Genomic DNA, 25,143 nt, shown 5'->3' with positions numbered 1-25,143 from the left:
AACATGTAAAAATCAGATAAAACCAAATATAACAATTTATCTAAGCTCGAATTTCTAACCCTGAACCAGTGGTTCTGGGTTTGTCCCCAGCAGAGTCGCCAGAGCTGTCACACCTCCTTTTTCCGCGCCCGCGGGGGCGCAAGGGAGTTTTTTCCAATTAAAGGACAATCGAAAACGGGATTTATTTATTTATTTCAGAGTCGCCACTTGGGAGATTTAGGGTGTCCCAAGTCACCAATTTTAATCCCGAATCGAGGAAAAGAATGACTCTATATTACAGTCTGCGTACCAGAAATCCGGATAAGGAATTCTGTTAACCCGGGAGAAGGTGTTAGGCATTCCCGAGTTCCGTGGTTCTAGCACGGTCGCTCAACTGTTATATTTGGCTTATTTATCTGATTTTAAATACAATATGAACTTATGTGCAAATTTTATCTTTCAACCGCTTTTATCATTTACTGTTATTTTTATCAAGAATTGCAACGTTATAAAAATGTATCTCGAACCACGTTACAATCAATGTACCCGTGGTCGTCGACACACTTTGACTCCGTTGAGATTTGGATTTGGGTCACATCAATGTGCACCCGAGTTTAAGGAAATTAAATTATTAAAGGCGCGCCTAAAGCGACTAGCGTATTTATTTTGGGTAGGACCGTGGAATTTTACTAAACGGTCCATCCCGAAGTCTAAACAATTTTTAAAGCAAATATTTACTGAGGGCCCCGCAATTTGTATTTTATTTGGCGAGGCTCATCTCATTCTTATTTTTTAAAATGAATTTGCAACGTCATGGACACGCATCTCGAACCACGTCACAATCAATGTACCCGTGATTAGAAACACATTTCGACTCCGTTGAGAATTGGATTTGGGTCACATAAATGTGCACCCGAGTTTAAGAAGGTAAGATTTATTAAGGCGCGTCCTAAAGAGTCTAACGTATTGTTATTTTAGGAAGAGGCCGTGAAGGTTCATTAAACGGCCAAATCCAAAGTCTAGTCAATGGTTATGTATTTTATTGAGGGCCCCGGCGGTTTGTGATTTATTTGGCGAGGCTCGTCTCATTTTTATTTTAAAGGATAAACCTATAGTGACTACATTTTTCTATTAAATTCGTCTCTAAAAATAAAAGAAAATCTCTTAATTATTTACATGCTAAAAAACGTAACTTATTAGTTATTAGTTTGACTAATGTGAACGAGAAATTGCGATCGAGTTTGTACAAAGAAAAACTGCTTTCATTTTATATTCTGTTATTCAACAATACTAAGACATGAGATTGGCCATAATATCGACACAGATTAATTGTCCTCCGCTTAATTTAAACTATCATTATTAGGTGAAGAAAGTATACATATGCAACTCCCTTACTCATTAATTAATCGACTACATTTTTATACAAAAGAGAGGAAAATTAATATTCAAACACAGATCAAAGACAAAAGAATTCAACAGGAACAGGAGCCTGATTAATAGTTCATTTTGCTTCAAGCCGAGAGTGTACAAATGTATACCTGGAAACAGCAGTACAAGAACAAAAGAAGTAGGAGTCAGCAGCAGTAATAACGCGGCAACAGCAGATTCGGCAACACCGCAGAACCAGTAACAACCAGTAGAATAACCCAACAACAGATTGAAAACTCACCAATACCAAAGTGCAATCACAATCAAAGCAGAGGAGAGAAAAGATACAAGATGCAGTAATTTCGGATTTTTGAATAACACTCGAGAAAGGCAAACGGAAATTATTCAAGTGAAAGTTCAAATTGCATTTCTCTTTGACTCACAAAATGTTTCAAGTCTTCTAGCTCTCAAGTGTAAAAAAAATCTGTCAACTCTCCACCCTTTTTCTCTCAATCTTCAAGTTCTAGTCCCCAAAAAACTTCTCCCTTTTTTTCTCTCAATGTTCAAGTCCTAAAAACTCTCTCAAAAAATCCTCCATTTCAAGTCAAGAATGACTCTATATATAGCAAGACAAGTCTTCCATTCCCAACCCCAAAATTATTCCCCCAATGGCATGCTTTGGCCCACTATTATATGTCTTCTTTATTTTAAATTTTGTCCCCCATGCCTACATTAAATAAATACAAGATTCCCAACCCATTACAATATGTTCCCCATGCCTACATTAAACAAGTACAAGATTCCTCCCCATTATGTTTTGTCTTGTCCCCCATTATATTAAACAAGTACATCAAAAACCCCACCCCATTATATTTGTCCCCCATGCTTAACATAAAGAATCAAAATAATGTTCAATTACCAAACTACCCCTCCGACCTTATTGCAATTACAAATCTACCCCCGAATGCAATGCAATTTACCAAATTACCCCCATCAGCTCTAAACACTCAATTAATCATAACTTGACCAAAATATAGTCAAGATGACCAATTTCTCAACAATCTTCAACAACAATTATATGAACACGATGAACAACACAACTCAAAATTAATGGAATGAACATATCGGGAACCAATCCTGGTTAATTTAGACCATGAATGTATGAGCAAGAACACAACAATACAAACAACAAAATACATGATTCAAACTAAATTAACAAATCAAAGACAAACATAAACTCACATTAAATCACTGGATTTAAAACATGGACTTCAAACAAAGATGAACATGAATTAAATCCATTTTTAGCAACAAACATGACAGATTCACATGACTCAAACAACATTAATAATTTCTGGAAAATACATAACAATGAAACAAATTGAAGAAATAATTAATTAAATTTCAATTCGAATCTAACAAACATTAAACTAACAAATATTCACTTAAACAACAATACAAACATGAAATAAACATGAAAAATAATTAATTAATCTTTCATTTGGAATCTGAAAAATTAATTTAACAAACAACACATGAACATGAACTAAAAATTAATTCAAACGATAAACAAAACAAACATTTGCCGATTTTAGATTCGAAAATATCAAAACAAAATACGGACAAAATAAAACTCAAAATTTACTAACCGGATCGAAACGACGAACAACGACCAAACAAACAACGAACTTGATGAGCCTCGACCAAAGCTCGAACCAACGATGACGAACACGAGCAGACGACCAAAGAAGATGGTCGTTTGGCATCGTTTAAAAACGAACCCAGTGGCAGCAACAGCTCGGAGGAACTGGGAGATGGAGAAGGTCGACGCACTGGCATCCATGGCTGCCTGTGTCGATGAGGCAGCAGCTGGGGTGCGTTCGGCAGAAGCAATACTCGTCGAGCCATGGACGTCGAGGGTCATCCATGGACGTCGAGATCGACTTTGAGCTTGACGTTGAATGACGACGATGCTTCCATGGCCAGCAGCTGAAACTCCCAGAAATGTGAGCAACAATAGTCCGTTGAGGAAGAAAACGGAGTGAAACAGCAGCAGCTCGGAGCAGACGACGCAGTGGGGCAGCAGCTCGAGAAACAAGCTGTGGTTGTTCGAGCTGTTCGTAGTCGAAGACGAAGCAGTAATGGAGGTCGTTCGGATGGGGAAGGTGAAGCAGAAGCAATAAGAAGCAGAAGGGTCGCAGCTGCTCGTCGAGGAAGGAGATGAAACAAGCAGCAATTGGGTTTTCCTTCCATTTTGGCCGAGGGTTTTCCGGCGACGCATCGGCGAAGTAGATGGGGAGGTCGACGTGGATGGTGGTCGTTTGGAGACGAAGCAGCAACAAAAGGGTCAGCCATGGATGGGGTCTTTGAGCTTTTGGAGAAGAAAGAGCAAAATGGGTGTGAGGGGCGGATGTTTTCTTAGTTTTAGGGTTTTTGGTTTTTGTTTTTTTTTTTATTTTTTTGTTTTGTTTTGTGTTTTTGACAAATGAAGAATGGGTGTTGGGCATTTGGGTTAATGGGGCGGACCGGGTCGACCCAGTCTGAAGTGGACTGGGTCATGGGGAAGATTGGGCAATTATTTGGGCCTGAGGTTGAAATTTGAAGAAATGGCCCAATCCGATTTTTATTTGTATTTTTGTTATCTTTTCTTCTTTTATTTTCTAAAACTAAATTATAAAAATACTTAAATTATTATTAAGAATTAAACTAAGTTATAAAAGCGCAAATTAACTCTCAATAACAATTAACGCATAATTAAGTAACAATTAAGCACAAAATTGTTTATTTGGATATTAAATGCTAAAAATGCAAAAGATGCCTATTTTTGTAATTTTAATTTTTGTAAAACTAATTTAATTACTAACAATTATAGAATTAAATCCTACATGCAAAATGCGACATATTTTTGTATTTTTTATTAATTTAACAAATAAGCAAACATAGACAAATACAAATAATTATCCAAAAATATCACAAAAATACACAAAATTGCACACCAAGGAAAATCATTTTATTTTGCAATTTTTTGGGAGTATTTCTCATATAGGGCAAAAATCACGTGCTTACAATGATCACTGGGGCTGATTCTTCTGAAATTTCTAGTGTTAAATCTTTTCTCCATGATCAGTTCAAGATTAAGGATTTGGGGTGCCTTAACTATTTTCTGGGTATTGAGGTTCATTATTCAGATTCTGGGGTTTTCCTTCATCAGAGGAAGTTTATACTTGATCTATTGGATGATTTTCATTGTTCAGATGTTTCTCTTGTTCTTTGTCCTCTTGAGTTGTTTGCTAAGCTTAAAGCTCATGTAGGTGATCCCTTACCCAAGCCTGATGTGTACAGATCTCTTATTGGGAAGTTGAATTTTCTTACTCACACTCGACCTGATATTTGTTTTGTTGTTCAACACCTTAGTCAGTTCTTGCAATCCCCTTGTCTTCCCCATATGCAAGCTGCTCTCCATGTGCTCAGATACCTGAAGGGTACCTCTGATTGTGGGATTTTCTTCAACAATTCCTCTGATTTGTCTCTAACTATTTGTTGTGATAGTGATTGGGTTGCTTGTATTAATACTAAGAGGTCAATGAGTGGCTATTGTGTGTTTTTGGGTGGCAGTCTTGTGGTTTGGAAGTCTAAGAAGCAACCTGTTGTTTCCGTGTCTTCTTCTAAAGCTGAATACAGGGCCATGAGAAAAGTTGTGGCTGAGTTGGCATGGCTATCCCATTTGCTCTCTTATTTGGGTTTGCATTCTTCACTTATTCCTTTGTTTTGGGATTCTCAGGCTGCTATCCACATTGCTAAGAATCTAGTTTTTTATGACCGAACAAAACATATTGAACTTGATTTCCATTTGGTGCGGGCCAAGCTTGCTGAAGGTCTTATTCATCTGCTGCATACCTCTTCTTCTTCTCAGTTGGCTGATATTTTCACTAAGTCTTTGGGTGGTGCTGCTCATCATGGTTTTCTTTCCAAGTTGGGAGTTTTATCACCCTCCAACTTGGGGGAAGGGGGTGTTAGAGATATACCACCCACTCTTGATTAGTATTAGGCTCACATTTTTGTTTTGTTTTTATTTGTATTGGGCTAGGCCCATTTTCCTTCCTTTATAATTATTATCTGAGTTGGGTTAGAAGGGAGTCGGGTCATGTATATATATAACTTGGGCTCCTCATTTGTAAAGGGACGGATTATTTTTCATTCTTTACAGTTCACATAATATCAAAAGCTCTCTTCTCTCACTCTCAAACCCTAGATCAGATTTGTGTGATTTCACCTCCATTACTGTTGTTAACACAATGAGCACATCGTTCACCTTTCATGGGTCTCGGTACGAAAGGCTCCCAACCTCGATTTCAATCTCGTGCATTCGTACCCTTCTTCCGTCTTCTTTATCGAAAAATCGGGATAGGCATTGTCCCCGAGTTTACCCGTATACATAGTACTAGTAAGGTCAATAATGTCTCTTTCAATTCAAGTAAGTTTCGCTGTTTATGCATTATTTAAAGGAGGAACCACGTCCCAACGTGTAGCTTTGTTTTAATTAGTGGAGTATTTTCTTTGTTGCAAAAATTCTACTAGTACATAACATCATATGCATTATCTACTGCTCGTAGCAATTCTGACAAGCATCTTTAATTTAATAGATAGTGTAAGACTATTAGGGTCCATCTCGGCTATTTTTGCTAGGTTAGACCTGTCGTGTCTTACACGCATTTTCATATATACTCATTTTTGGGCCCACTATTAAAGTGATATCCGTATTATATAAAATTTTGCAAAGTGTATGATTTGAGGTAGTTCAATTTTTTCGATGCAACTTGAGAAATAAAATCTGAAATTCATCTATTTTTCAAATGCAATTTCAAATTTTTTGAATATTAAGTAGTTCAATTTATTGAATGCAATTTCAGATTTTGAGTCTTAAGTTATGACTTATTCTTGGAATTTCAACAATCCAATACACGATTCATTATCCAAATGAGCTCAACATAGCTTTTAAATATCATAAAGAACAAATTCCAGTCATCATATTGTCAAAACAACAATAAGTTTAACAAACCTATTTTGCAACTAAAAAGAAGAAGAAACTCTAAGCACAAAGAAAGAAGAAAACAATGCTAAAGAAGAAGAGAAAATTGCATGTTCCTGAAGTTGTCCAAAATTTGGATATAAGTTAAACTTTTTTTAAGAAAAATGGATACAAATTCAATAATTAGCACAAAATTGGGTGCCACATGAAACTATTACCTATTTAAGATATTCTCGTGTGTAGGCCCATTTTTATAAAGATTGTACACCAATAAAGATACTATTCTCGTTAAGGCATCCTTTAGTTTCACTTACAAGCTTAGCTATTCAGCTTACAATTGTGCTTCACTGAAGTAAATAACAACTTAAACGAACTAATTAAAAAAAGGAATCGTTGTCACATAAATTGGAATGGAAGAAATACCAATTATTACCTACTTCACTGGAAATTATTTCAGATCATGTGCTCAACTGCTCGTACATCTGACCAGTATCTTTAATGTATAGATATAATAAGTAAGACTTTAGTACTGTAAGTTAGACCTATCTTGTCTTGCACAATTTAAGGTGTTCTCGTGTGTAGTCTGTCATTGCCATTTCGCTTACAAGCTTATTAGCTTACAATTGTGCTTCAGTGTAGTGACAACTTAGCACCAAACCAATGGGGAGCCTTGGTCTCAAACCTATTGATACAAAGACCAATATAGAACCTTGTAAATTGGGCATGACTAATGGCCAAAAAAACAGCACGGTGGTGGTGGTAGAAGAGGAGCAAAAAGAGCAAGTGCAATTTGAGCCAGCAAGCCCAGCTACACGCTTGTTCCATACTAAATCCCTCAGTTGTCACATTATTGCCATCTTAGGTTGCACTACAAAGATCAATGTCGATCTCATCAAGAAGGGCCTCGAGTCCACTCTTCTCAACCACCCTCGCTTCACCAGTATACCGGTATGCTTTGTTGTACAGTTTTCGTCTTGAGTTTAACTTTACACGCCTATTAGATCACCAAAATTGTAACACGTCTATAAAAAGTGACTGTACAAGTTACCTGTTGCAACATGTTAGTTTATTACTGTCAATGCATGGCTTGACACTATGGTTTCTTTTGTATGGCTTCTACCGTACCTCTTGTTCACTATGGTTGTACTTATGCTTTCCTCGAGTTGAAGGTCTATTGGAAATAGTGTCTCTACCTCCACAAGGTAGGGGTAAGGTCTGTATATATACTATCCTACTCAAATCCCACTATATGAGATTATAATGGGTATGTCGTTATTATTGTTGTTAGTGCAATGAGCTAAATTCCTATGCTATTCTTCACATTTTATAGCGAAACATTCTCTATGCTCCAATAATTGTCCATTTTTTAATACTTTCGTTTGCCAAAATTAATAAAGGTGGTGGATGAAAAGAAAGGTGTAAGGAAGTGGAAGCAAACAACGGTAAATGTGGGAAACCATATGGTATGTCCAGATTTAGACCCGGACATGGATTCACCAGATGAATTCATAGAAAACTACACGTCAAGTCTAACAACAATACCCATGGACATGACAAAGCCACTTTGGGAAGTACATATTTTGAATGTGAAGACATCTGAAGCAGAAGCCACAGGGATTCTGAAATTGCACCATTCTATTGGGGATGGCATGTCCATTATTTCATTAATCTTAGCATGTACTCGAAAAGCTTCAGATTCAGAAGCATTGCCTACTATACCTACAAGTTCTAAAAAGGAATGTTCTGACGAGGCTGGATTTTGTAGGCGGTTTTGTTTTTCTGTTTGGTTTTTGTTGATGGTATTTTGGAATACATTGGTGGATGCTATTATGTTTTTCGCAACCGTTTTGTTTCTTAAGGATACAAACACTCCGATAAAAGGAGGAGCAGGGGTTGAGCATAATCCTAAGAGACTTGTGCACAGGACTATTAGCCTTGACGACATGAAAATAGTCAAGAATGCCTTGAACTTGGTAAGGCCGCATACTATTTTTTTTTTTTTTAACTTTCATATATTTCATTTTCAGTATGTTCACAAAAGAATGATATCTTTATATATTTAAAGATAATTTAAATATTAAATTTTCTATTTTATCATTAATGATATAATTTATATACAAGGAATATCATAGTATATTTGGGATTACAATTACTTTAAAAACTCTTTATTTCGTTCTTACTTCTTGTCTTCTTTTGTATATGAGTTAACTTATTTTTATATGATGAATATCATGTCATTTAAGAGATAATTATACATAACCACTCATAACAAAGTGGAATTGGTAAACTAAAAAATAGAACAAGTTACATGCTATGTGTAAAGTACATTAAATTATAAAAATTCTGTACGGTAAGCGTATTTAAGTCATGTATATAGAGAGATGGATCATATACCTAATTTATCTTGGGGAACGCTAGTACTCTCCTCATACTCCCTCCGTTCCAATTTACGTGAACGCATTCGATTGGGTACGAAATTTAGAAAAAATGTAGACTTTTGAAAGTTGTGGTCCTAAACAAGTCAAAAAGGGGTTCAAAATATTTGTGTGGTTATAAAAACTTCTTATCAAAGGCAAAATTGTAAGTTTAAGTTAAATTGTTTCTAAATTTAAAAATAAGTCATTTTTTTTTTACGGACCAAAAAATAAAATAGGTTCACATGAACATAGACATAGGAATCTACTAGATTTTATGCTTTATTTTAGTTCCATTAAATTCTGTACGTCCAATGTAGTTGCTCCTTTTCAATAGGGTGGAAGACCAGTCGATAGTTTTTACCTGCCACGTTTGTGGCAACAGAATTCAACAATCCTCATTAATAGCTCCCCCTGTTATCTTTTACCTCCTGTCAATCATCAATGCTGCTGTACTTGGCCTAGTTTGGATTTGAAATTTTCCTTAAACCACAATTCTAATGTTTTTTTTCTTTTAATTCCTGTTAATCATGCATATAGTTATACATTTTTCTTCTTTCCTTTTTGTATTTCACATGTTCATTTTTTTTCTCTGATTATACTATTGTGGTTTTTGTAGACAATTAATGATGTAGTGATGGGCATAGCGCAAGCTGGTATCTCACGATATCTGAATAGAAGATATGGTATGTTTTCCCACTCCCTATTAATTAATCCAATACCTTACTATTTTGCGTTTGTTAGCTCGTAGTCAAAGAGTAACTGTACATATTCTATATATATTGCATTTATTTGATCCGTGTGGAAACACAGTATTATCATTCCAAACCTTTTTTGTTTTATAATTACAGGTAATTTTTTTTGCTTCTAATCCATGTGGTAAAACCATTATGCCTCTACTTTAGTAATTAACTAGTTAATATACTCGCGCTTAGCGCGATTGTAACAGACATTTAAATTTATGAAATTTATCATTTTGATAATAAAGTGGAGATAGAACATATAAGTTTTAAGTAAAATGATAAATAAAAAATTGAGGTTTAATTATCTTCTATATGATAGACTTGGTAAAAGATATCTATAGTTTGAACTAATTGAAACATACACTTGAAATGGAAACAACCACTTGAAAGACAACTAAAATTTTGACTTTGAGAATTAATTAAGTCACTATCATATCATGATCATTTGAGGAAGTATACACTGAACAATCAAGTATAGCACAAATGAAATCTTAGTGCTTATTATATAATCTCTCTAATAAAACTGACAAAAGGAGGTAATACACTTGCAACGAATATAAGAGCGACAAATTTTTTCCTCTTGCTCAATGAGTTGAACGTTTATCACAAAAGAAATCATAAAAATTACATATTCTTTTTTAAAGTGTTAATTAAAGAATGATATACTAAATTGATTTTTAAAAAAAGGATGGTACACCTTTGTTTGCATCATGGGATGATTATAAGCTTTTCACAACACCTTCCTCACTTCAGTACTAATTCGAGTTTGTTTCAATTGCAATATATATGAATTTTCTTTTAACAAAAGTTACAAGACTTCATTGTTTTCTTGTCCGACTTTTTATAAATTCTTTATCGTCTGTAGGACTATTCCCCATTTGGCCATGTCTCATATTAGCAATTGTTATTGTTGCTTTTGAGGGTTATTATTTGAATGTTCAACTGTAACCCTGCATAAAAATAATAGTTGTATCATTAGTAAGTTGCAGTAGCATCATACATGCAAGACTGCAATATAGATATGTTTTATATCCATCTCGAAATATCAAGCAAAAAACCAAGAGATCTTATATACATCAATATTGAGTGCAGAACATTCAACTCCAAAATTAATAAGATAAAGAAAAATTAGCAGGAAGGAGTTCTCAATCAGCATATCCAGTTTAGGAAAAACTTTATCAGAATATTAAAGGTGTTCCTTTTGTACTTTAATAAACTTATCAAGAACTGTACAAATTGGATAAAAATTAAAGCAAGCAAAGGAATCATGAAGCTAAAAGATATCATACTCGGATTTTTTTTCCCTTGAAATCCTCTAAACTTTTAGGTTCAACTCATTTTTAACATGGAACTAATATAAGTCTTATATATAAAATGGAGCTACTAATAATTTTTCTCACTCGCTATGAACAGAGCACAAGTTCGGCAGAGGTCTAAAAGTATGCTAAGTAAACTAACATAAAACCTATGAGATGTATGATTAGAGAAAAAGCTTCCATGCCATTAAATAGATGGCTAAATGTAGACATATTAACAATGTCACTACTACTGCCAAAATAAACTCGAAATACCTTGAACAAAGTGAGGAAACAAACATAGATTAGAAAAAAATCATGTCCAGAGGAAATCCAAAAGAGATAAATAAATAAATAAAAATGGTTGGTTATTTGATGATGGTGACATAGCTTTATAAATAGACTGAAAAATATATTTTGCTACGTATCTACAAAGGCTTCTATACTGCTTCTGCAGATCATAAGAAACTAATTCCTTCTCCCACTCTAAGTATCTGATCTATTATCTTTGAAACCCGATTTGGATCCTTTCTCACCCACTCCTCTTTCATCCCCTCCACTTTGTTTTTTTCTTTCAATTTTTTCTTTATTCATCCAACTTCTCTATAATTAGTCACTACTTGAATTTTTGCCTTAAGAAAGAAAGGGAAAGAGGACTATAATTCTTAACTGGTGGTGCTTTCAATCTTTTCAACAATTATATATAGTAATATGATTATCTAAGTTTTTCTTTTTTCAGTCTGTCTCTTGCAAGTAACACTGTCAAGAAAATATTGGAAAGCCAAATGGGAAGGAAGAAGAAGATATAAAAGTTTCACCTGAATCTATATGGTTGGACTCCTACTGTGCCAAAAGCTAATTCCACTTTCAAGATAAACACTGTGAAATTAGATAGAACAGGAAAAGGCAATGCTCAAAGTTTTTCACCGGAGTCCACATGCTTGGACTACTCTGCCAATACCTGATATAAAAAGTAAAAAAAATATTAATACAGAGACACATGAAATAAACACCAATCAAGTATGAAAAAGTTGTACCAATCTGAATAGCAAAATAATGATCGTGTCAAATTCTAATACACATAAACCACATTCCTATAAAGTAACACAACTTGAACTATAAATACAAAGAATAAATAATCAAAGAGAAAAAGCAAATATTAGAGTGACACCAGACCAAAGAAAGTTCGGAAAATGCAGAATCATACCAAAGATGGAAGCTAGAATATCGTTCTTTTTCAAAACATAAACTCGTAATTAGAATACCTAAAAAGCAAGAAACTCTGTAAAGATATCTTAGGAAAGATCCATTCACAAATATGTAATGATTGACAGGTATACATATTTTAATTCTAACAAAGAAATGCAAGAAGCAGCAAAAAATATATACCAATCAATAGAAAAAACTAAAAGCTATTACCAAGTTCTCTTTACCAGACTCTCATGCCCCTTTGATCATGTTGGGAATTGATGAAAAACTGAAACTTCTAAAATCTCTATATATTACAACCAAAACCTCAAAAGTCAAGCAATAGACTTGAACTACAAAAGAACACATTAAAAACTAATCAAAATAGTGGGAAATAAAAACGAATAAATACAGAAGTAATTATGTTATGAATGATTTTAAGGGAAGGGAAGAACGTACGCATATTACTTATTTAGATTGGACACAACCATTTAGAGAAGTCATATCAAATTAGTTTTTCTTCTTTTAAATAATAAATTAATACATACTAAAAATAGAACAAAGGCAAATATTTGAGAATAAAATAAATAGAGATCCTGGCTTAGAGGAGGTGTCACGTCACCTCTCTCTCTATATATATATCTATCTATCTATCTATCTATATATATATATATATATATATATATATATATATATATATATATATATACGAGAGAGAGATGGGAAAGACTTCAAAAGTTGGAAAATAAGCACATAATGTATTTTCGTTTGAAGAGCACATAAATTTGTATATACAACCAACATATAAACCGTAAGAAAAAGTTATCAAATTTGGCGAGTAAAGTTTCAAGCTTTTCAATCACAATTGTTAAAATTCAGCCACGAAAAAAGTTAAAACACTTATTTCGGGTATCTTAATTGACTAATACGTATGATTAGCTACATGATACTAATATAATCCAAACTAAAAAAATTATATCAACTTTATGGAATTAACCAAATGAAGGGCAAACTCAATGAAAAGAGCAGGGCACCAGTCTACTTTGTTACTTTCGTTGTAAAACTTTGACACAAATCAATACCATTTCTCATTTACCACTAAAGAAAATAAAAGAACATGCGCAAAAGAATCAGCAAATTAATGTGTTTGTCGATTTTCCATCTAAAAAACCGTATTGATTGGATATAATTAAGTGCTAACGATTATGTAAAGAAACATATTATAAATTTACTGAGATGGTACAAACGTCGGGTGTGAATATATTTTAACAATAAAATATTTATCATTAAGATAGCTAATATTGGTCTAGAAACTTACCAAATTCGTAAGTTTATGTTAGTGTCTCAGTGAAAAGATTCGGATAGTAGGCGCAATAATTAAGTAGAAGTAGATTTTGATATAAAAAGTAACTTAGAAGAGAAAGGGAGAAGGAAGACATTACCAACAAATGATAAGTGGTTGATCTTTTCCTGGAATAGGACGAGTCTCTTTCACTTTGTGGTCGAATCAGCAAGAAAGTGAAGCCAAGTTACCAAAATTTTGAACCTTTAGAGAGGACATATACCGGAAACACAATCTAATATCAAGAGAGCAGAAAGTAAAAGAATATCAGATTTGAAAGAGACATTTCGGGTTAGAAATTTTAGAAGAAATTAATTTTTTGTATTTGATAGATTTTAAAAAAAACAAAAAAGCTACCATATTTTTTTCTTCTTCTTCTTAATTTACCAACTTCAATGAATTCCGATTCAGATGACGGGTGCTGCAATTCTGACAGTGGGTTAGATGGATTTCCAGAGATTGGAGTCAAAAGAAAAGGGTCGTTCTAACTTAGAAGAAAGAAATCTATGAAACAAAACAGAAACAACCTTTTTTTTTCTTCATAGTAGAGAGAGAAGAAGGATCAGCATTTTGAAGAAGAAAGACCTTGTTAAAAATTGTAGGGTCACCACTGGCGGTGAAAAGAAGAGGAAACGTTTGGGTTTTTCTAATAAATTAACCGTGGTTTTTGTCTTAGGTAAATGAGAATAAATTAGAGAAAACTCCAAAAAATTGTGAAAAAGACAAGGACAATCCCTATTCATCAAGGCCTGCCACGTCACCGGGTCAATGACCCTCAATTATATATATATATATATTGGGATAGGTTTCAATTTTCATGTGACTAGAAACTTTACTTTTTTGGTGGTGATATAGATTTTCTCTAGAGTTTTAAGTATATCGTAAAAAAAAATTTATATATTTAGGTCACTTATAAGATAATTACAGGTTAACTTATGTTACTCGTATAAATTGGTAACTAACTTGATCAGAACAGAACAGTAATTAACCTATTAGAATAGATTAAAATTCAATTATCGTGTAAAATATCTTTATACTTATATGACATAAAACCTTTTTTGATTTAAGAATGAACCTTATCTTATGCTACATTAAGCATTAACCTGATCACTACGAACACTCAATAAGATTCAGATTAATTAGTTCTTTGTTATTTTGTGTTTTGTGTTTTTTTTTTTTTTTTTGGTTAGGATAAATCATATACGTAAGAAATGCTAACAATAGATCATATTTAAACAAATTTAAGTTTGTCATTAATGGAAAATATATACTCCCAACTTGCTACTCCCTAACAAAATGAAGGGCTGCTTCGTACAGTTTTTTCTAAGTACTGCATTCGTATTGAATTTCTGTTTTTCTACATTTATCAAACATCTATTAACTTTCAACTTCCCATATTCTTACAATCAAATTTTACTAATAATAGGCAACAAAAATGGGAGAGGAAGCAGCAAAACAAATAATCTGCCCAAGAACATTCGTCTTAGAGGATCTATTGTTTTCAACATCAGACCTTCTGCTGGAATTAAGGTAACTGCATCTCTTCTACTCCAAAAAAAAAAAAACACAATAGTACCTAGTTAAATTTGATATGTAGTCAAACGCGGATCCATGATTGAAATTTAATGGGTTCAACTTTGCACTGAATTAATTATACTGCTAATTAAATTATAAGTTCAAATTTAATATTTGTTGAGATTCTAATAGATTCCTACATACATATCTATATTACATGTCGAAAGTTATAGGTTCTACATCCCTACTTGTATGTAGGGAGCATTTCTTTTTCCTAAGTGTTTACTGTAGTCCTTCTGACATTAAGGATTAATGAGTTCAGGTTCTAGCAGAGATGATGGAGAAAAAATCAAAGGCAAAATGGGGTAATAAAATTGGATATGTGCTGACCTCATTACCCATTAGCTTACCTGAAAACCCCTTGGATTATATTCACCAAGCTAAAGCCATCATCGACAAAAAGAAGCTCTCTCTTGAATCCAGGTTATCTTTTGCCGCTGCTAAGCTAACCCAAGACATATTCGGATCCAATGTGAGTTCTTTTCTTTTATTCTTTTAGATAAGGGGATTGTTTTAAATTTTTTTAATATATGTAAACTTATACATTAATTTTCTTGTGTTATAATTTGAAAGGTGGCGGCTAAGCTCACAAACAGAGTTCTATCTCATACCACCATCTTATTATCAAACGTCGTCGGCCCTCAAGAGGAGATCACTTTTTTCGGGCATAAGTTAGCTTATGCTGCTCCTACAATTTGTGGACTCCCTCATGTTAGTATATTTCAATATTTTAATTTTACTTGCAAAGGATATTAGAATGACGTGTTATATTTTGAAGCCACCGGATTCAAATGGTACTTTTCGTACGTTATATATATAGTAGGGTTAAAATCTTCTTGATGGTATGATAATATTAACAATATCAGATACAGTTGTTTTCTATAAAGATCTGAACATATATATATATATATATATATATACCTTTAGTTTAAATCACAAAATTCAAAAGTTTTTTACACTTTCAAATTTTATGACCAGTCAAATTAAGACATAAATAGAAATGGAGGGAGTAATTGACTTTAATGAATTACCTTCAATCACATAAAAAGAAATATCATTTGTACGACGGAAAATGTGAATCATGGTGATATGCAGAGTAAGAAATGTCATTAATAATTTTGGTTGCAGGCACTGATAATGCATTTCCAGAGTTACTGCAATAAAATGACTATTTCGATGTCAGTGGATCCGCTTGTGATTCCAGATCCATACCAGCTGTGCGATGACTTTGAGGACTCCCTTCAAATGTTTAAAAATGCAGTAATAAAAGAAAGTGAAGCAGCCGTGTAAACTTGATAATTGTTTGTTGGGCAGCTACCAATGTGTTTTAAAGTTTTCCCTGTTATAACAAAAGGCGGATTTATCTTCCAAAGTGCTTGTACTACTAATATATATGTTCCAATGTTATTGTTTACCCTTAAAATAGATAACAATTAAATTTGTTTAAATGATGCATGGTTTAATTTAACACAAATTGTTGGATTATGATTCGTGGGTCGTTCCATGTGGGCTAACCCGACCCGGTTAGGAGAGATAAGTGAGAGAGGTTAAGGGAAGTTACCACTAGACCACAAACTCCACTAAACTGAACATGCAAAAAAAGGGGGGAATGGTGGGTTTTCTTTCTTAACCACTATTACTCTGCCTATTTATGTTAAGAAGAAAACACAGAACTTCAAGCGTAAGAATTTTCTCTGACTAATCCTTTCTACACGAAAAACACATATAAGTTAAGGCATCTAGTTGGTGGAAGATTAACTTTGTTTCCTAGTGATTTAAAGTTGGATTTGGGGCAATTGTTTCAGTGGTGAATTCAACAATTCTTCCGCTGCATTATTGACAGGTATGCTAATGTTGTTCTCGCCTCACAATTATTAATCTATGATTGGTATCAGAGCAATCTATTATTTGTTCATGTTTATTGATTGCCTTCATAAAATACTGTGTTTGGTAGAGTCCTTAATTAACTGTCTGTTGAATTGCGTTATTGACAGTGTGCGAGCGTTATGGCTAAGTTGTGGAAACGAAATAAACTTTTTTATTGATTGTTTTGTTTCTTTAAACATAGAGGTAATGCGTTCTTGTCTTTCTATTTCTATTTGGAATTAAAGGAACAGAGGGATTAAGTAATTTTGTCTTTAACAATTCATTAATTACAGATTGGTTATTCTCTCCAACCTATATTTCAAATGTCATGTTGGTATCTTGTTTAAAGTTTGAAAAAAACGCAGAAGCAAAAGAAGGCTATTTCAAGATTTGTTTTATAATTTATTAATACATATGTTGGCAGAATATGGCAAGTCAATATTAACATGAAAGGTTCTTCATCTCTTTGGTCATGTTTCAGTTTTGAATACGTGGGTGTTACCTCACTGAGTATTACATTTTTTTTCCAGTAGATAACTCTTGTTTTCTTAAATAGAAAATTTTGGTTAGTCTTAATCCCTTAAATTAAGATCCTCCTACAAGTAATTGTGATATATATTGCCACACTAAATGGTCGTACCCATTCTTATTATTTCCTTGGTCCTATTTAGAATATGGTTGAACAGGGACAAGTTCGAATTACTCCAAGTGGGAGTTCTCGAAGTCAAAGAAGGGGACAACGTAGTAGGATACGTCGTCGCATGACTTATTTCTATAATGATTCAGACTCAGAGCCTGAAGTCATCAGGAATGTCCCAAGGGCGAGACAAAATGAGGTACGGGATCGAAGGGCTAAACGAAGGGAAGGAGAAAGAAATTTAGGGAGTTTAAGGAATTTAAAATGGGTCATGATGCTTCCATTCCTGAACATGTACACCTTTTTAGGTTAAAAAGAGTTGAATTGGCTAATTACATAGAAATTACTAATTGGGAAGCATTATCTATTTTTGCAGACTCTCTTCGAGAGCCTTGGGGTGAAATTTTAATTGAGATCTATCATGATGTTTGGCCTAGTGCACCTTTTAGCGTATATGAGCAAGAGTTAGTGTTCGATTAGTACATGTGTGTCCTAGCAAACATGTAAATTGTTATTATGTGTTTTATCTTAATGAAATTTAAATTATATTATTTATCTCACCAGATACATACATTGTTTATTATTTTTTTTTTAATGGATTGAGACTTGAAATAAAGGACACACTAAGAAGTGACTTTAATATTAATTAAAAATATAGATGATGAACGGAAACATAGTGACAGTTCGATGTTATACTAAATATAGAATTAATATTATAATTAATTTACTTAAGTGTGTAATAACATGCGTAAATTGACTAAAGTATATATTGATGAGTTAAACTTGTAAAATTATCTCTAATAACAAACATGGCATCGAAAATCATCATTGCTAACTTGAACAAGGGTGACAAACTAAATGGTAAAATTATGACATCTGGAGTCGTAAGATGTGGTAAGTACTCGAAGAGCAAGATGCTCTTGAAAGTATTAACCATGTTATGAGTCACCTAGAAGAGGGTAACACTGCCTAACACAGGAGGGATCTGGAAATTTACAATGTTTGAAAAGAGAAAGATTCCACTGTACGTGAAATTATTGTAAGCTCGTTGCTGATAATCTCATCCACAAATTTGAGCAATATACTACTGATCAAGCCATGTGGGCACATTTAAGAGAGGCATATGGGGGTATAACTGTGACTCACCTTCGACAGCTGACAATCAAGTTTGACACGTACAAAAAGCGTCACGATCACGCTGTTAAGCAACATCTAAGGGTGATGTCAAATATGATTTCTCAATTACAACGTGTTGGCCATGTTCTCTCTGATGAGCAGTAGGTTCAGGCAGTGATTCGGTCTCTTCCATATAATTGGGAACATCTGAAAGTTAACTTGACCCACAGTGATAGTATCAAAAATTTTGCTGATGTTGCCCGTCATGTGGAGCTTGAAGATGAGCGGCTTGGTGCTGCTAAAGCTGTACCTAATGTCTTTGTGGCATAATCAAGTGGTACAAAGAGATCAAGCTTTAAGTGCAAGAGAAACTGGAAAATGACGGAAAGGGTAAGGAGACCGGAGAAGGATCTTCCAAGAAAAGAAACAAGCCGAATTCCAAGAAAGGAAAACGGTTCTACAAAAAGAAAGACAAGAGGAAGATGCAGTGCTATAATTGTCAAGTCCCAGGGCATTTTGCTCGTGAGTGTACTGAGACGAAAAGGTAGCATTTCAAAATGTATCTCTTAGTGTTATATATGTTTCTAGCACTGTTTTACTAACTGAATTTAGACTCAGGGCCCACCGACCATGTGAGCCACGATAGGGAAGAGTTTATAGAGTTTTATCGAGTTCCACCTAGATCAAAGTATGTATATGTAAGAAATAATGCAAAACTTGAAGTCAAAGGGATAGGCACTTGCAGAATGGACATGTGTGGTGGACGATCTTTGGTGTTGCAAGACATCTTATATGTTCCAGAGATTCGACGAAACATAGTCTCTGTGTCTGTTCTTCTAGATTTAGATTTCAATTTGAACTTTAGTTGTAATGGTCTTAAAATTACTCAATATGATGTTTTTTATGGTTTTGGACATCGTTATGATGGTTTAGTTGTGTTAGATTGTAATCCTTCTACGTATAACTATTATCTTAACCATTGTGTTGTGGCATGTTATTCTAGTAACAATGATGTTGATGTTATTACATGGCGTGCAAGATTAGGTACCATAGGGCATGATCGAATGAATAGATTGGCTAACAAAGGACATTTGGGTTCTTTCTTTAAAATTGAAATGCCAACTTGTGAAATTTGTCTTATCGGAAAGATTACACAAAAACCATTTGGAAAGGCTACGAGAGCTGATTTTTCATTGCAATTAATTCATTCTGATATCTGTGGGCCAATGATTGTGAGGGCTAGGTCTGATGCTTTATATTTCATTACGTTCATTGATGATTTCACAAGCTTTGGTTAGGTCTATTTGATTTCTCATAAATCTAAGCACTTGAATGCTTTAAGAATTATTTGAATGAAGTTGAGAATCAATTAGATAAAAGGATTAAGACCTTAAGAACCGATAGAGGGCGTGAATATCTATCAAAAGAATTTGAAGAATTGTGTAATGAAAAGGGCATCACCAGATAGTTAACTATTCCATACACACCTCAAAAAAATGGTATAGCAGAAAGGAGTAATAAAACACTACTGGACATGATAAGGTCCATGATGGCAGAGGCAAATTTACCCATCTCCTTTTGGGGAGATGCGTTATTGACGACAACCTACATATTGAACAAAGTGCCTTCTAAATCAGTTTCTTTCACTCCTTATGAGTTATGGACTGGTCATAAACCAAACTTAAAGGATTTACGACCTTGGGGTTGAGCTTCATATGTAAAAGATTCCTTTAGCAAGTTTGGTAAATTGGGTCCAAAAGGCAAGAAATGTATCTTTATAAGATATTCAAAACACTCCAAAGAGTATGTGTTCATTGGTGAATTAGAGGATGGAAGTGTTTCTGAGATTGAATCACGAGATGTCACATTTCTGGAAAATGGTTTTTCAAAGAAGGATGAGGTAAAGAATGGAGAGCCTCTTTATAAAATGTTGAACTCCGATAGTCAGCCATTGTCTTTTGACACAATTGATAATCAAATTGATCAAAATATTATTCTTGATCCGAGTGGGAGTGGGAACTCTCAATCCCAAAATCCTTCTGAATTTCAACTACGAAAGAGTGCCAGGACAAATATACCCAAACGTATTTATGAAATTAAAGATTATGTTTTCTTGGTATCTCCCACAAAAATGGATGAGCGAAAGTCTATGACTGAGGCTTTATTGAACCTTGGAAAAGATGAGTGGGTGAAAGCAATGAAAGAAGAATTAGAGTCCATGAAAACCAACAAAGTCTGAGATCTAGTTGACCTTCCGCATGGGCGTAGAGCCATTGGGAAAAAATGGGCTCTCAAAACGCAAAGTGGATGAGTCAATAGAAAGATACAAGGCATGATTTGTGGTAAAAGGCTTTACTCAAGAAGCCGGAATAGATTATGAGGAAATATTTTCACCAGTTGTGAAGTTTACCTCCATTCGCTTACTTTTGGCTATAGATGCACGTCTGAATTTGGAATGACATCAAATGGACGTGAAGACAACTTTTATCAATGGAGAACTAAACGAAGAAATCTACATGGAACAACCTATAGGCTTCATCGTTAAAGCCAAGAAAAGAAGGTCTGTAAATTGAAAAGATCTATTTATGGCCTAAAGCAATCTTCAAGGAAATGGTATTTGAGATTTCACAAGGAGGTGATTTCATATTATTTCACCATGATCAATGAAGACCATTACATTTATGTGAAGAAGTCCAATGGAATGTTTGTAATTCTTTCTCTTTATGTGGATAATATTTTATTTGCTGGAAACAATTTGGAGTATTTGAAAACTATCAAGTCATGGCTTTTAAAGTTATTTGACATGAAAGATATGGTCCTGGCAGAATATATCCTTGGAGTTAATATCCAAAGAGACCATTCCAAAAAATTATTGCGTCTATCTCAAGAAACTTATATAAAGAAAATTTTGGAGCGTTTTCGCATGAACAATTTCAAATCCATGGATACTCCTATAGTGAGAGGTGAAACTTTAAGCCTTGAAATGTGTCCCAAGACTGAAAATAAAAAGGAAGACATGTCTCGAGTTCCATATTCAAGTATTGTCGAAGCTTGATATACGCTATAATGTTTACTCGCCCAGACATTTGTTATGCCATAGGTCTGGTTGGAAGGTATCAATCCAATCTTGGAAAAGATCATTAGAAAGTTGAGAAGAGAATTTTTAGATACCTGAACGGAACTACAGATTATTCACTATATTATAGTGGAAATGATTTATACTTAAGAGGATATACAAATGCTGATTGGGCTGGTAAGCGGAATGATAGAAAATCAACATCTAGTTATGCCTTCTTACTTAATGGTGGTGCTATATCATGGAAAAGTAAGAAACAAACTTGTACAGCCCTTTCAATGATGGAAGCATAGCTCGTGGCTTATGCGTCTGCAGTACAAGAAGCCGTTTGGTTGAAGAGATTCTTTGAGCATTTGGATATTACAAAGAACTCTCAGCGGCTATTGCATATACAAAAGATCCTAAGTATCATAGCAAGACCAAATACATTGACATCGCATATAACTTTGTGAGATACATGGTAGCAAGTGGAGAGATAAATTTACAATACATTCCCACACGAAGCATGATAGTTGATCCTTTTACAAAGGCAATATCTAGAGACCTGTTTGAGAAACATGTTATGGCTCTAGGTTTGCGAAGGATATGAACATATTTTTGTGTGTTGTAGAATGATTTTAGTATTATAATATGCTCATCAATATTTGACTCTTGAATATATGCTTATATCTCATATGCATGTGATGAATGTTTTGTTGAAAAATGTGTCAAACAAGTCGCGAGAATGGCTCTCTCACACGAGCAATCGCCTCTTACGTTAGAATCATGAAAAGATGTGACCTTATAGAACCTTAGATAATGCGAGGTTATATTTACTTGTAAGTGTCGGTCTTGATAACTAATCAGACTTACGATTTCACTATTCGATTATGATTTGTTTTGTAAGCCGGATGCAAGTTTCTCGAAGAAGATGGTTTGAGGATTATTGAAGTGAGAAACTCGGGTTAGACATTTGGAGGTGTCTAGACCAAGATCTGTACGGTGTTGAATGATTAAAAGAATAAGACACAGGCGCCAATATAAGGTGAAAATATAGTAACATGTGTTTCATACCATGTGTGCTATCGACCATGGGATAATGGAAGAATGAATCTCTACTTCTTCATTTTGTGAGATCCGAAAGAACTTAGAACAACTTTTGTTGAAATACCCTTTTGACCTTTTACTGTCTCTTGAAGTGCCAATCAGTGTTGCTACTTTAGCGTGCCACTAATAGCCATGAGTGATTTGGCAATGCAGTACATGTCTAGGAAAGGAGTTGATTTGGAATGGAAAGATTCGAGTAGAAAGGGAAGACGCCTAAAGTTTAGTAATTTAACTTGTATTCATAGGTTGACCATTACACTTACCATGAGGGTATTGGTTATAATTGTGGATACAATGTTATATGAGAACTCGGGTTTGCCTCTTTCAAGGATGAGGGATTGAATAAGTAGCTACTGGAATAGCGAATGATGTCTGGGATATTGCAAGTATTAATATCATCATGCCAATAGTGAATCCTTTCCATATGTGATTGGATGTCTACATAGAGCTTTAGTACAACCTTTAAATGGTTTTGGAATGTTATAGCTCTTTGTTCTCGCAGGTGGCACCAACTATTTGCTAGTATGAATTGTGTGTCAAAGACATCAGTCTAGCCCACTATGAGCGAAGTGGGAGATGTTGGATTATGGGTCGTGGGTCGCTCCATGTGGGCTGACCCGACCCGATTAGGAGAGATAAGTCAGAAAGGTTAAGAAAAGTTACCACTAGACCACAAACACCACTAAACTGAACGTGCAAAAAAGGGGGAGTGGCGGGTTTTCTTCCTTAACTGCTATTACTCTACCTATTTATGTTAAGGAGAAAACACAGAACTTTCAAGCGTAAGAATTTTCTTTGACTAATCCTTTCTACACGAAAAACACATATAAGTTAGGACATCTAATTGGTGGAAGATTAACTTTGTTTCCTAGTGATTCAAAGTTCGATTTGGGGCAATTATTTCGGTGGTGAGTTCAACAATTCTTCTGTTGCATTATTGACAGGTATGCTAATGTTGTTCTCGCCCTCCGATAGTTAAACTACCACAAATGATCAAAGAATAATAAATAATTGAATTAAAAGGAGATAAAACGATCAAACCAAATGTAATGAAGTAATTAAGCCTGATGTTAGACTCAGATACTAAAGGCCACTTTCAGTAGAACCCTCAAAATAGAACTCGACTGCAACTAGAGGGATGAACCGCTAATGAGCACTTGAACAATTACTAAAAGCTAGAATAAACTTTATTGCTTTGATATGCATGCCATCAGTGACTCAAAAAATGAAAGGGTTCTCCTCTTTATATATCAGAGGAGTTTTAACCCTAATACAAGTCTAAATAAGGAAAAAATCTTTCCCTTCCTTTCCTCTCACGAAAACATGATCTACCGCCAATAGCGAGCGTGATCAGCGCTGTAATATCCGGCTGATGGCGGATATTTCGGCTCTCTGTTTGTCTTGTTAAACCATTTTTTCTTTACCATTAGTTCTTCGCATTGCTCGAGCTGGAATCTCTCCAGTTTCAGCCATGCCCGATTCCTGACGTATCATTTGTCCATTTCTGGTTCCGATCTGTAGGCACTTTTGGTCTCACTCGAGCTAGTAATGAGTAACATTTTTCCTCTCTCTTCAATGGAAAATTGGGGGTAACTATCCCCAATTTTACGCGTACACAGGTAGTCCCCTCACTTCTCGAAGAGTACATTATTGGAGCGAAGAGAGGTGACTAATTGACCCTGGTTCCTTCTCTTGCACACCATGAGCACGTTGATGAACTCGAACATCCTATCAGTCAAGTCGCTCTGACTTTACACATGCTTCAGCCGTCACTTGATCACCTCCAGTAGTTACCGAATTCGAAACTTCACGCATTCATTACTCTTTTCCTATAAAACTTCTGGTTTCCTATTTTTACTTTTTTACTTTATGATTTCGAACTTCCCTAGGTTACCTTCGAGTTTTTAATCTATTCATCAATCCTTCAAATCTTCATAACATGTTTTCCACATCTTCATATCTTCATGTTTCATCTTCAAACCTTCATACCTTACCTTCAAATCTTCATACCAAATCTTTAAACCTTCATACCAAACCTTTAAACCTTTATATTCTTAGATAGAGATGTCTAAGCCTTAGAAATTAGTACCCCAAAATACTACACCGACGACATCTTCCTCGGCCAACGGCATCGATGTAGAGCCCCTGGTGGTAGCCCCGGGACCTCCCCTTATAAATTTCATCCTCGATGGATGCTCTATAGATAACGACTTTAAGGACAAGAAAGCCTCCGCGCAAGGATACTGAGGTGAGGAAGCATGGAGGTACGTTTGCTCCATCACCGAGAAGATGCTTAAAGTAGTCCGAAAGGACTACAAATGGGAAAGCAAAGACATAGTCATTCCCAGTCCCGATGAGGATATCATAACATACGTGGAAGGATATTTAAGTGTTTGCACGTATCCTTTCAAGTTTGCTCTGGTTTATAC

The 25,143-nt window shown here is 34.6% G+C and overlaps 2 protein-coding genes across 2 annotated transcripts; both read left to right on the top strand.

The window, feature by feature from the left end:
* Positions 1 to 4,414: 4,414 nt before the first annotated feature.
* On the top strand, positions 4,415 to 5,389 carry LOC138888134 (uncharacterized mitochondrial protein AtMg00810-like). The gene has a single exon (XM_070169948.1). The coding sequence runs from the start codon at positions 4,415 to 4,417 to the stop codon at positions 5,387 to 5,389; it is 975 nt and encodes a 324-aa protein (XP_070026049.1).
* Positions 5,390 to 6,953: 1,564 nt separating this feature from the next.
* On the top strand, positions 6,954 to 16,418 carry LOC104218074 (wax ester synthase/diacylglycerol acyltransferase 11-like). The gene is made up of 7 exons (XM_009768472.2): positions 6,954 to 7,324; positions 7,774 to 8,349; positions 9,410 to 9,476; positions 14,785 to 14,888; positions 15,196 to 15,405; positions 15,507 to 15,644; positions 16,062 to 16,418. The coding sequence occupies exons 1-7, from the start codon at positions 7,037 to 7,039 to the stop codon at positions 16,221 to 16,223; spliced, it is 1,545 nt and encodes a 514-aa protein (XP_009766774.1). The 5' UTR covers positions 6,954 to 7,036; the 3' UTR covers positions 16,224 to 16,418.
* The last annotated feature ends 8,725 nt before the right edge of the window (positions 16,419 to 25,143 follow it).

The sequence above is a fragment of the Nicotiana sylvestris genome, chromosome 3, assembly GCF_000393655.2.
Source record: "Nicotiana sylvestris chromosome 3, ASM39365v2, whole genome shotgun sequence".
In the NCBI taxonomy this organism is placed as follows: Eukaryota; Viridiplantae; Streptophyta; class Magnoliopsida; order Solanales; family Solanaceae; genus Nicotiana; species Nicotiana sylvestris.
This window is presented reverse-complemented; position numbering and strand designations above follow the sequence as displayed.